Source organism: Leopardus geoffroyi, chromosome A3 (genome assembly GCF_018350155.1).
Source record: "Leopardus geoffroyi isolate Oge1 chromosome A3, O.geoffroyi_Oge1_pat1.0, whole genome shotgun sequence".
Taxonomy (NCBI): domain Eukaryota; kingdom Metazoa; phylum Chordata; class Mammalia; order Carnivora; family Felidae; genus Leopardus; species Leopardus geoffroyi.
This window is the reverse complement of record NC_059336.1, coordinates 6,381,132-6,394,456: the sequence shown is the minus strand read 5'-3', so window position 1 is coordinate 6,394,456 and position 13,325 is coordinate 6,381,132. Positions and strand designations below refer to the sequence as shown.

At 45.3% G+C, this 13,325-nt stretch overlaps 1 protein-coding gene across 4 annotated transcripts in view; it reads left to right on the top strand.

The window, feature by feature from the left end:
• The first annotated feature begins 6,533 nt into the window (after positions 1 to 6,533).
• Positions 6,534 to 13,325, top strand: part of RTF2 (replication termination factor 2) — a 41,295-nt gene continuing 34,503 nt past the window's right edge. For 2 of the 4 annotated variants that reach the window (XM_045444157.1, XM_045444156.1), the window contains exons 1-3: positions 6,540 to 6,678; positions 10,484 to 10,578; positions 11,261 to 11,354. In XM_045444157.1, the coding sequence (XP_045300113.1) occupies positions 6,610 to 6,678; positions 10,484 to 10,578; positions 11,261 to 11,354 (258 nt within the window). In that variant the 5' untranslated portion in view covers positions 6,540 to 6,609. Of the gene's footprint in view, positions 6,679 to 10,483; positions 10,579 to 11,260; positions 11,355 to 13,325 lie in introns of all 4 variants that reach the window. The other 2 variants (XM_045444159.1, XM_045444158.1) reach the window with 2 other exon arrangements.

Below are 13,325 nucleotides of genomic sequence, written 5' to 3'. Positions count from 1 at the left end.
GAGGTATGGTGTGGACGGGACACCGACTGCCGGGCACGGGTCTGAGGGTGTTGCAGGAAGCGCCTCTCGAATCAAACCACCTCCTTTTCCGCTCCTTGCAGCTGGGACTTCAGCTCATGTTGCTATGGTTACAGCATCCCCTCCACACACCTCAGCCACTAAACGCCTTCTGCATTTTGGGCTGGAAGTGACCCGAAATGTCACCAGATCCAGGCTCTTCGCCTGGTCGGCGCTTCTAGATTGTTGACTGCTAGAAGGCTGGTTATTTTCACCGAGTTACTCGTAGGGTCCCTAAAGGAGCACCGCGTCTTTTGTGGGGCTGGCTTGGTTCTCTCCGCCAGAACAGGGAGGCCCCGTTCTTTGAACAGCCGTGATCGGTATCAGTTAGAACTCCTGCTGTTGGAAGCGATCAAAAACCATATCCAATCTTTCTTAAGCAATAGAGGAAATTCATTGACTCAAGTATCTTAAAATAGCCCAGGGGCAGCCTGGCGTTAAGGCCGGCTGGTGTGGGTGCCCAGTTTCTCAGTCCCACTTGCCCTGTGTTAACACTCATGATTGCAAGGCGGCTGCCCCAGGTTATATCCTTGGTTTGTAGCCAAAGGAGAAGAAAATGGTTTGATTCTGCTTGGGCTGGCTTAGAGCAAGTGCCTGCCCCTGAAAGCCCACGACAAGCAGGGCATGTAATACCCAGGTTGACCTAGACGGGATTCACCCACACGCACACACACACACACACACACACACACACACACAGTCCCATGTGTCTGGAGAGAGGGAGAAGAATGGCCCTCCCAACAACTATCACGCGTCTGAGATCTCCCTGCTTTAAATCAACAAGTGAGCCTGCCAGTTCCATGGATGCTGAGAGAAGACACAGATGCTGGCATCGGAGGGTATGTCTGGGGTCCCCAAATCACCCCTAGGTCCAATGATTTGCTAGGAGGAATCCCAAGACAGCATTATGTTCGCGGTCGTGGCTATGATTCATTGCAGTGAAAGGGGCCAGCAAAGGGAAAGACTCAGAGTGAGGTTCAAAGGACACCAGGCCCAAGTGGCCAACAGTCCTGTCCCCGTGGTCACACGGGACACTTCTAACTGCCCCAGCAACAAGTTGTGACAGCACACGTGCGATGTTCCCAGCCAGGGAAGCTCGCGAGAGCCTCACGCCCGGGGTTCCTATGGTCGGCAGCCTTTTCCCGAACTCCAGGCTCCCAGAAGGAGAGCACGTAGCCAGCACGAGTGACACTCGTTGTATGAACAGTTTAGGCAGACTGACCCGTTCTTATCAACCCTGGGGATGCTGGGAACCCTCCCCAAATGCCAGCTTTTATAAGCAACCAAAGGCCAACCTCATGAGCCAGCCTTCTAAGGACACTATTCAGGCGGGCTATGTCACAGAGACGAAGGAGTTTCCTCACAGCATCGCAAGCAGCTTGTGCTTCACGTTTCCTTCTTTCCACCTGACCCCAAGTCCCAGGGCAAAGCAAAGGAGGGCACAGGTGATGCTGTGCGCACTGGGGGCTTGTGTCAAAGCCAAAGAACTCTGAGCGTAGGCGACCCCGGTCTTTTATAATGGCCTCTGTGCAGACCTGGCCAAGTTTCGCCTCAGAGGGAAACATGACCTTTACTGGGCAGCAAACAGAGCTCTCTTTCTGCTCCGGAGGGAGACATCACCTCTCTCTTCCAAGGGTGTTTGCTGAAAACAACCTAGAAGAGGTAGTCCCGAACAAAATGCCGTCAGCGCCTCTGCCCAGAGGACATACAGAAATGCGAGAGACCCTGGAGAGCTGCGTCCCAACGGGGGCCCCGACCCAAGTCAGGAATGTTGTCGCAAGAAGGAGGGGTGGCTGCGGGGAGGCACCCATGGGTGTTCACGCCAGCGGGCAAGATTATTTTCGCACAATAGTAATGACAGCAGTACGTATTGAATAAGTGATTACTACCTTCCAGACCCTGTTGTAACACTTTAGACGTTTTAACTCATTCGGTCCTTCAAAAGTGAGAGACTCTAACAGGTAATTAACAGATCTCCATTGCTTTCGGAACACTACAGACGTAGGTAGGCAGACAGGTAGAGAAACGTATGTGGTTGGGGCGCCCGGGGGGCTCAGTCGGTTGAGCATCTGACTCTTGATTTCAGCTCAGGTCATGATCCCAGGGTCATGGGATCGAGCCCCACGTTGGGCTCAGAGCTGAGCATGGAGTCTGCTTGGGATTCACTCTCTCTCTCTCTCTCTCTCTCTCTCTCTCTCTGTGTCTCTCTCTCAAATAATAAATAAATAAATAAATAAATAAATAAATAAATATTTAAATTTAAATATATCTGGAGACATATTTGTCTCTCTCTATATTTTTGTACATATTTGTGTGTGTATATATATATTTGACATGAGTTCAAACCAAGTTCAACTTTGTTGACAAAGTACAAAACCATTGGCTTTAAAACAATTGAAAACTGCTGCTGTTAGCTAAATGTGTTTCCTTCCCTTTTTTTTTTTTTTTTTTTTTTTGAAAGAGAGCAGTTATGGGATGAGTATCCACTAATTCAATAGGACAATTACTTCTGAAAAACATTTAAAAGTAGAATAGTATCAGTTGTTGGTGTGTGTGTGTGTGTGTGTGTGTGTGTGTGTGTGTGTGTTTTACCTTCAGCAACGTTTTGCTAAGTAGTTTTCTTTAATGCCCAGAACTCTGTACTGCTTCCTTTCAAGGTAGGGAGAGGAAATAGTGGCTGGTGTGGTGGTGCCCGTGGTGATAGCAACTTGACCTCAATTAAGTTAAATTTCATCAGGAGGATGTAAGTGAGGAACCCAGTTAAGAGATCTGCCAGTGTGACAAGCGCTGGGGAGCTGTGTTTCTGGTTTGGGGGCAACTATCTTTTTTACATATACACACAAAACAGCTTTTAAAAATTTTATATTCTCCCCCAATATGCATCCAGCTCTCCCAAAGCTTCCCCTGTGCAAAAGTCTCCCGTTTAGGGTAGGCTGATTTGCCAATGCCTTTTTCCTTTCATTCATTCGTGGGACAAATATTTACGGAGTATCTTCCCTTTATCAGGCCTCTGCTGAGCACCAGAGGTGCTGCAGGGGACAAAACAAAGGTTCTGCATCGTGCAGCCTTCCTTCCAGCTGAAAGGGGGGGCGGCAGGAAACCAGGGCGAGAAGAGGTGAGGTGAGTGAGGCATTCTCCTCGAACGCAAAATGTAAAGGGGCACCCGAAAACCTAGCAACCAAGATACATTTTATTTTGATGCAATATTTAAACAATCATAATCAATGCAAAAAAAAAATCCACAGCACACAAGATGTCAAAATTTAAATTTATAATATGATGCCAGGGGTGGTAGGTGCCATGATGAAATTAAATCAAGGTGGGGGTAGTGGTCAGGGGAGAAGCTCGGAGGAGGGGTCCTAGAGCAGACATTGAGTCACACAAGGGAGCCAGCCTGGCACATAGGGGAAAAGAGTGTTCCTGGAGAGGGGACAGCAAGGCAGGTGCCCAGAGGTAGAAACATACCTAGAGCCCTCAGAGGAGAGAAGGGGCCAGTGTGACTGGGGCCAAGAGAGGAGGGGGTGCTGGGGGGAAGGGGGAGACATGAGCTCGGATGGGTAGACATAAGGCCTGTATATTCCTGGAATATGTTTAATATTTCCCTAAGACTGCCAATTAAGAGTACATTTTTTTTTGTCCTGAATTATCTCAGTAATTACTTGCATTTCCCACTTTATTTTACTTTAACCCTCCTTCGGACATCCTCTTAAGTGTAACCTTGAATGATGTGGCTATAAAAGTCTTAAAGAACCGTAACACATATTTGTTGGCTTTTCATGCCAACTCTCAAAATGAGTCACTTTGCCTGTCAGCCTTGTCCAGACAGAATTTTATTTATTTGTATTTGTATTTTTTTTATTGAGAGAGAGAGAGAGAGAGGGAGAGAGAGGGAGAGAATCTTAAGCAGGTTCCATGCTCAGCACAAACCTGACGCAGGGCTCGCTCCCACAACCCTGGGATCACGACCTGAGCCGAAATCGAGAGTCAGACATTCAGACTAAGCCACCCAGGTGCCCCCAGACAGATTTTCAAACTACAGCGCAGGGGGAGAGCTCACAGGAAATCAAACCCTCAACGGTTCAGAAGACTAAAACATTTGGAAACAATTGCAACAGGCAGTAGGAACATTTAAACTACTTGATCTTGGCTGAGGCCTCAGGAGCTGGTGAATGAGATACATATTCGTATTACCTACAGCAATATTTTCTATGTACGACCGATATTTTTCCACGGGGAGTGAGTCCAAACTTTTTCTCAAATTCTCCAGTGGGTCCCAACACCCTTTTGGGATTAAGAAATACTGGTTTTGCTAGGGGCTCATGGTTTTCTTTCTGTTGGTTTCATCCAACTCCCACCCTTCACATCCACAGCCTGGCTGGGGCAAAGCTGTCGTCAAAGATCCTCACAAGGGAATATCCCGTGTCAGTTCGTTCAGCAAAGGCAGTGGAAGGTAACAGCAGCTGATGACTCCAGCGTGTCTAATGTGGCTCAAGCAAAATGGCACAAAGCACGTGAAACACCGAGTGAGGTACCTGATACTTAGCCAGCTCTCAACACAAATGAGTTGCTACCGCTGATATTAACTATATAAAAGCTTAAGCTGTGTATTTTCGGTAGCACAGCGTAGCCTAATAGCCAATACTCTAAATGAGGAAACCAAGGAGGAAGAGAAAAAAGAATCCAGCTGCCTGAGTTTCAACGGCCCACCCGGTGGTCACTGCTTTGCTGGGTGTCACGGTAGCTTTGGAGAAGAGGGTAAGGAACGTGGCATTTGTAGTTCCATGGGCCTCACTTGAGAAGGCCTCTCATCTTGAACTCCTGTTACTCACCTGCCGTGTGCCCCTGAGCCAAGACACCTTGCACAGCTCAGTCTCAGGTTTGTCATTCGGAAAATGGAAGGCGTTGTACCCCCTGCCTCCTAAGTTACAAAGACAGAGGAAACCGTGCCTCCCAATCTCCCGGTCCACCGCCATGGTTAAATGCAGAGCAGGTATTTCTATTTTCACTTCTCCAAATGAACTAGGGGAGGGGCAGACTCTGTTGCCAGAAAAGAGCACTGGTTTGAGAGTCTGTCTAAAGATCTTTGGGTTTATGCTATTCCGTCCCTGATTTTCCGTCCTTTGGGGGAGAAAAGTAATCTTGGAACCCAGTCCCAGCTCTCCCTCCTACCAGCTGTGGGACCTTGGGCGAGTCCTTTGATCTTTCCAGGACTTCTATTTCTGTGCTTGTAAGTGGATTCCCCTAGTACGTAGCAGTTTTAGGGCCTGCCCAAACTGGACTTATCACCCTCGCTGAACGTGTCTGTACTTCCTTTGGGCTTATTGTGGAAATACATACTGAGCGAGCCAAAGGTTCTTCCAGGCACCGAGGCTACGATGGGGACTAAAACAAAGTCCCCACCCTCACAGTTTACAATTCCTGTGATTGGCATAAAAATAAATCATAAGGCAATGAGAGACCAACGGATTAAAAGGTTTATTTTCTTTAAATTCCCATCAATTGCAGTCACAGAGAATCCAATGTTACAGTCCTTGAAGTTTTCATATCCACGTTTTCTGTTCCCAACTGGGGAATATTTTCAGGGTTGTTTGTTTGTTTGTTTATGTCTCACTGTGGTCAGCAAGGTAACATCCAATCGTATAGGTCCACCTTACTCGCTGTGGTTAGACTTTCCCCTAATATTTACCATAATTAAAGGAAAAACTAGAAAGAGAGTCAAGAGCCTGAAAGCAGTCATGGATTTTAGCCGGGGTTTTGCAAGGGATTTGGCCTCTCATTATGGACCTAACACAACCTATCTCTTGGAAAAGGCAAGCAAACACCAGTGTAGCCTTGATAAAGCTGCCTCTGTTCACTACACCTGCTTTTTAATAAATAAATAAAGGGGGCTGTGGATCAGATACATTCCTGGACCAACTCTGCAACATTTCATCTATAGACGGTCCACAGGGCAGTATGAAAGTTGCAGGCCTAGAGAATCTTACTCCCCCAGAATCTACTAGAACACCACTTCACGGGATTTGTTGAGAGTGTTAAAGTCACGGTGGTGCTCAGTTACAAGTTCTCCTTTGCACACGTGATGGTTCTCTGACACAACAGATGTCATTCACATGCATCATTAATTGCATTAATAAAATTCACCCCTTTCCCTCCAGGCGCTCCCATTCCGGGGATGTGCCAGACCCACAGTCAGACGTGCTGGGGTGGGTCGGGGCCCGAGAACCGGGGGTGCTCCTGAGTCACCCCCGCTCCCGAACCGCGGCGAGCGACCGCCACAGGGCGGCAGAAATCCAGCGCCCACCGGGAGGAGGGAGGGACGCCCCGCCAGCCCCTCGGCGCTCAAGGCTTCGCGCGCGCTCCGGCAGGCGAGGCCGCGGGGCCTCGCCCACCGCCTAGCGACGCTCTCCATGGCAACCGGGGCTTGGCAACGGATCCGCCCCACTGCGTCGCGTCGGTCGTAGTGCGTCATCCAGGCGCGCCGGAAGTGACTGCGGCGGTCGCCGGAAACTCCCGGAAGTGGTCGCTGCTGGGGATTCTGACTCCCGGTTTGCGATGGGTTGCGACGGAGGAACCATCCCCAAGAGACACGAACTGGTGAAGGGGCCGAAGAAGGTTGAGAAGGTCAGCGACGTGGGCCCGGTGGGGGCCGGGGGTGTGGGGTCCCCAGGGAGCGAGGGGGAGGTGGGGGTGGTGTGAGCCAGCGGGGCTCCTGACGCTGCCGTGCTCATTTGGAGAACTCAGAATTACCGACAGTATTAATATCAGACCTTTATTGAGTGCTTGCTATTGCCGTTCACCTGGGGGTACGCTTTATATGGGGTAGCTCGTACAGTTCTTACTGTCATTATCCTCGCTTTTCGGACCTAGAAATTGAGGGCTGGGAGGACAAAGTTACCCCACTAGTTAAGTGCCAGGGCCAGGATTTAAAGCCCGTCTGCCGTTAGTTAGTATCAAGGATACGGGTGGCTGCTGTTGATTGAGTTTTGTACACACCAACTTCCTTTTCTCCGGGAATTCTTCCCAAAGGTTCCCTTATCCACACGAGAGCAGGCCCTTCTCCTAAAAAGCTATCTTACCACTCTGTGCACTGCCTTCGTGGTTGATTAAGGCCCGGCACAGAGAAAGGTGAGCTCCCTGTGGCAGAGGCTTTGCCTTTTCCCTCTCTACGACTAGCACAGTTCCTGGCACAGTAAATATGGTGAGTACCCAATGAATGAGCGGGTAGTTGTTAATTCCCATAGGTAACCGAGAACATTGTATATAATTTCCATGCTACTAACAGGAAAATTGAGTCCGTAACATGACCAAGATCACACAACTGATAGCTAATGAAGCCGGGATTTCCAACCATTTATGCGGGAATTCAGAGGTAGCATTAGTAATTACTTTTTTTTTTTTTAATGCTTTATTTATTTATTTTTTAATAACTTACGCCCGTCATGGGGCACCAACCCATGACATCAAGATCGAGAGTCACATGCTCTACCGACTAAGCCAGGCGCCCCGAAGCATTAGTAATTGCTTTTTAATAACAGAAGGCGCCCGGAAGCATTAGTAATTGCTTTTTAATAACAGAAGGCACGTAAAGCACCCAGTTGAGCTCCCGGCACACGTGGGTGCTCCATGTATTTTCCATTCAGCAGCTGGAGAAAGCTTTTTGAAAGGTAAACCTCATATATCACCACTGTATTTAAAACCGCCCAGCAGCTTCTTGTCATATTCAGAAGAAAATCCCACCAGGTCTTGTGTGATCAGATGCCTTGTCTCTCTCACCCCTCATCTTCTACCCCCCTCCAGGTCTTTCGTTCTGTTTCAGCGACACAGGCCTGTGTTCTTCAGCCTGGAGGAGAATGTCCACAACCTGATACATCGTTCGCTGAGATATCATTCATCTCTGTTACTTCGTTCAGTTCTTTCCTCAAATGTCATTTCATTCCACCGTTGCAAAATACATTCCCTGGCTGTTCTCTTCTGCTGCTTTGTTTTTCTCTATGGTATTTAATCACAGTTTTTATTTGTTTATTGTCTGTCTTTCTCTTACGTGAACAGAGACCTTGTGTGTCTTACCTCTGCCACACAGTCAGCACCTGGTAAATAAGCGTTGGATGCAAGAATGAATGAGCACTCAAGAGACTGGAGGCGCCCTCTGATCACACCTACATGTGCATAGGCTCATGCTGGAGAGTCAACACTCATAAGAGCTTTGCCAGAAAAGCACGCAGCTGGTTTTGTTAACTCATGGCCAGGGCTGAAGGGGAGCACCTTAATGAAAAGCTCGGCAGGGTGTCAGAAAAGAAGAAAGGGTGATCGGGGACAGCCGGAGCGCTCAGGCAGGATAGATTTGTGTTATTCTTATTTGTTCAACAAATACGTTATTAAATGCTTGCCATGGGCACCATTCTAGGCCCTGGGGACACAGCAGGGAACAGAGTCCAGCCTTTGCATTGCTTACATTTCGGATAGATATATAGTAATTAAAAAAAAATTTCTTTTTAATGTTTATTTATTTTGGGGGGCGGGGAGGGCAGAGAGAGAGAGGGAGACACAGAATCCGAAGCAGGCTCCAGGCTCTGAGCTGTCATCACAGAGCTCGATGTGGGGCCTGAACCTACGAACCGACCGAGCCACCCAGGTGCCCCAGATGTATAGTAATTTAATATTTTTGATTACTCATATGGTGTGTTTGGTCTGGAATTTAAGACCTTGCCCTGAAAAGAAGACAGACCTTGGAAAAAAAAATGTTTTCAGAAGTTTTGGGGGGTTACCAATTTTTAGATCCCTGGGTAAAGATTAGTTTATGGCTTTTCTCCCTGCCCCCACCTCTCCCGATATTTTTTGAATCAGCTAAGGACTATGGGTAAAGAAAGTAAGGGATCCAGAAAGTAGATCCTGGACTTGAATGGCTTTTTTGCATCTGCAGACAATGTAGTAAATTGACCTCACTGGTGGCAGGTTTTCTCAGGGCTCAGCTACAGTGTGAATCTTGATAAAAGCTGTTTAAGCTGTCAAGGTGTGGCTCTTGGACCTGGGGTATAGATAGAATAACAGTTGCCATAACGCGGGTTTTGTTTTTATTTTGTTCTGTTTGAAATAATAGGCAATAGAAAGAGCGATTAGAAGCATGGTCTCTGGAGCCGGCCTGCTTGGGTTCTTAGTTCCTTCATGTGCTTGTTGACTGACCTTGGACATGTAACCTAACCTCTTGGTACTCCCAGTTCCTCGATAACAAAGTAAAAATACTAAGCTACAGGGTTTTTATGAGGGCTAAAAGATTAAGTCACAGAAACTGCTTAACATAGCGCTTGGCACACAGTAAACACGTAAGCAGTTGTTACTGTAGAAATTAAATTGAAGGGAATTTTTCCTCATTTTTGTCTTTTCCTATTTTGTCCCACTTATGCCATCCTATTATATTATTCAGGTTTGGCATTTTAGGAGGGGAAACGAGTGGGACATGGAATATTATGTAGGTGAAATAGCATTTGAGGGCAATGGAAGGTCTTATGTTTGGGTTTTCATAATGTGGGTAAGGATTTGATATGCTCCCTAATGAACAGTGTTAAATTGGTGATTTTTATTAAGAATTCTGTAGCCTTTGGGCACCTGGGTGGCTCAGTTGGTTAAGTGTCCAACTTCACCTCAGGTCATGATCTCACAGTCTATGAGTTCGAGCCCCGCATCGGGCTCTGTGCTGACAGCTCAGGGCCTGGGGCCTGCTTCGGATTCTGTCTCTCCCTCTCTCTCTACCCCTACCCCTCTCTCGCTCTTTCTCTCTCTCTCTCTCTCTCTCTCTCTCTCTCAAAAATAAACATTAAAAAAATTTTTTAAACTACATTAAAAGAATTCTGTAGTCTTTGTGCTGAACTTTAAAAAACAACAAACCTGTTTTCTGAGTCCTGAGTCCTTATATTCTGCTAAAGCTTTGGGGCCTTTCCCGTTGATAGAAATTAAGTAGGACTGCTTACTGTTTTCTGTATGGCTTCTCTAACTTACTGTTAAGATACAAATTAGTATTTGGGCTAATACTGGCCAGGGCTGCCTGGCTGGCTCAGTTGAAAGAGTGTGTGACTCTTGATCTTGGGGTTGTGAGTTCGAGCCCCACGTTGAGTGTAGAGATTACTACAAAAAATAAATAACTCAAAAAGATGCAAATGCTAGTATTTATATGCAGCTTGCATAGGCAATTTAATTATTTGATGTGAATGTTTTGTTTTAGGTATCACATTTGGAGGGAACTTATTTGAGATGGTGTTGATTACTTGGACTTTTTAAGTCCCAGCTTCGTGTGTTGCTATCTTTGCTTTCAAAGACAAAAATCATCACATGGGGTAAAACTGAATTAGCCTTTATATGTAGAACTGCGGACCAGATGTCTTTCGGAGGTGAAAGTTAATTGAAAGGATTTTTTTTTTTTTTTTTCCCTTAGGTTGACAAAGATGCTGAACTAGTGGCCCAGTGGAACTATTGTACTTTAAGTCAGGAAATACTAAGGCGACCCATAGTTGCCTGTGAACTTGGCAGGTATGGTTCCTTTACTTAATTGAGATGAGTTTTTATTCAGTAATTTTTAGAAGGATTTCAGTGTGTAAGGACAGTTCTTGATTCATGAAATGTGAATCATCTCAAACAAATGTGTGAAGTCTAGGTTATCATTCCTTGTCTCTGACCATGTTTCTGCATTTTCCTATTCAGTTTGATTTATTTAATTCATGATCTGAAAATTCAGGGGCCAGTAGGAGCTCCGTTATAAACATAAACGCATGAAGGAGCCATGTGGGGCTGTAGGGAATGGTGGGGACTGGAGAAAACTGGAGAGTCCGTGTCCTGTCTGAAAGGGCAGCTGCTACTCATTTCTAGTCAGCTGTCGCTGTTCCAGAAAGTGGGCCCAGTGGTTCCAGAACCTCTGATTTTTTTTTTTTTCCCCAGGGAAAGTTGAAAATGTGTACTTTTATATTAAATTTCCATACTGTTCAGATCCCAATCAGTCCTCAGATTGCCAGGTTGCAACCCTTGGTTTAAACTACTTTCTTTCTTTGTATGCTGTGGAGATAGTTGAACCAGGATTTAATTTACTTTTTTAGCGATGCAAGCCATTTCTGTTATCCAGTGTAGATGACTTTGGATTGAGCTCAGTTTAGTTCTTCCTCCTTTGTGTGGCGGTTGATTGTTGCCACAGTGTTTGGACTGACCCTTATTGTTGCAGACTTTATAACAAAGATGCCGTCATTGAATTCCTTTTGGACAAATCTTCTGAAAAGGCTCTTGGGAAGGCAACATCTCACATTAAAAGCATCAAGGTAAGACAGGTGATTCTGAAGTGCTCCGAGGGTGTCAGTGGTCAAGATTTATTTTGTAGAATTCGTGCACATTATAGACTGAAGGCTGAGATTTGGAATTCCAGTCCCACCCAGCCATCTAATAAGAGTGTGATTTGGGGTAGGTCACTTAAAGCTCAAGCCAGAAATTCCCACACCTGGCCTTCCTGCATTATAAATCTGTTATGATGTAATACGTGCAAAAGAACTTTGAAAATTGTTAATGTGATGAATAAATGTTTGGAGACATCATTTTTGTATTTAAAGCTTGGCTACTTGAATTTTTTATTCAATTCTATAATTCTTATAGAACTAGAGACTTCTAGGTAGATCACTATGAAATCAGTGTAGTATTTCTTGCTACTTAGACATTCTGATTGGCAGTTAAAGTCCTTTCATAAAAATGGGAAAACAAGGGGGTACCTGGGTGGCTCAGTCGGTTAAGCATCCGACTTCAGCTCAGGTCATGATCTCATGGTTCATGGGTTCGAGCCCCACATCGGGCTCTGTGCTGACAGCTCAGAGCCTGGAGCCTATTTCAGATTATGTGTCTCCCTATCTCTCTGCCCCTCCCCCACTCGCGCTCTGTCTCTCTCTCTCTCAAAAATAAATAAACATTAAAAAAAGGTTTTTTTTAAATGGAAAAACAAGTTTTTTAGTAAAGGAAGTTGGTTGAGAGGACAAAATCTTTCAAATCTGGTCGATGGGAGAAAAATCAGAAAAGTGGCAGAGAACTTGGGGACCATCAAGCTTGTCAAACACTTCATCCCACAGGTGGGAATTCTCACTATCCATGACTTTTTGAGGCCACACAATGAATGACGCATTTAACCCAGAACCAGAATCCCTGACTCCCCATTATAAGGCTTCGGGTTTTTCTTTTCTTTTTCTTTTTAAAATTTTTATTATGATATTAGGTTTTTTGTTTGAATTCTTGCAATGATTACAGGATACAAGAAAAGTTAATTTCAGGCAAATTCGTAATTCTGAGATGTAGCTAAAGTCATGCTTTAGAAATAACCATGTTGATTTCTGTCACCTTTTATCTTGGGAAGAGAATTCGTTCCTTAAAAGACCCATGGTAGCGTAGTGATCTTATTTGAATATGATGATCATTGAAATTAATTTATACAGTTCTATATTTAAAATAATATTCAAGGTACATGGTTGAACTTTTAATTTTAATGCAAAAAAGAAAAAAATTCCAAGAAATCAGAACTGTAAAAGCAGAAGGATTCAGATACAATGATGCAAATATGCCAGATTATCATTACTGTCATATACTAGTCCACACATACTTAGAGAACTTGAGGAGACACATGGCCGCATCAACCAGGAAGCCGACCCAAGGCACAGTGGCTTTCCTTTCAAGGCTCTCGGCTGCTGTCCGGAGTGCTGAAATCAAAATGGTGGGTTAAATGTGAGATGCTCAAGTGGAGCCATTAGATCACTCCTTGTGAAGGTGAATTTTTGAAAACCTGAATGGCCAGATCTTGGGATCTAATAGTATTCTCTGGCTAATATTCTGCTTTGGATATTAGACCGTGGTCTCATAGATTTTACTGTCGGTTCAGTTATTAAACAAACATGGGCGGCCAGTAATATGGAACACCTCAGTGAGGATTCATCTGCAGAGAAGGAAAATGTTCCTTTCTGGATGAAACTGATACAGAGCTTTCTCTTAGTGGCATAGTTTTTCATGTCCAAAGTTACTTTCCCCTAAATGTCAAAATAATTGTAAAGTAGAAATTAACTAATTCACTTGCCAGTCAGTGAATTGGAAAACTCGTTTCCTATCACAATTTGTGGTTTCAGTTTTTCTTCATATTATAAGTGACGGCCAAAGGAAAGTAGGAAGAAGAGGTTTGGACGGGAAAGGACTGTAATAACAATTTCTCTGCTGACTTCGGCGGTCGTTGAGGCTAAGGAGGATCCACTTATCAGATGAATTCT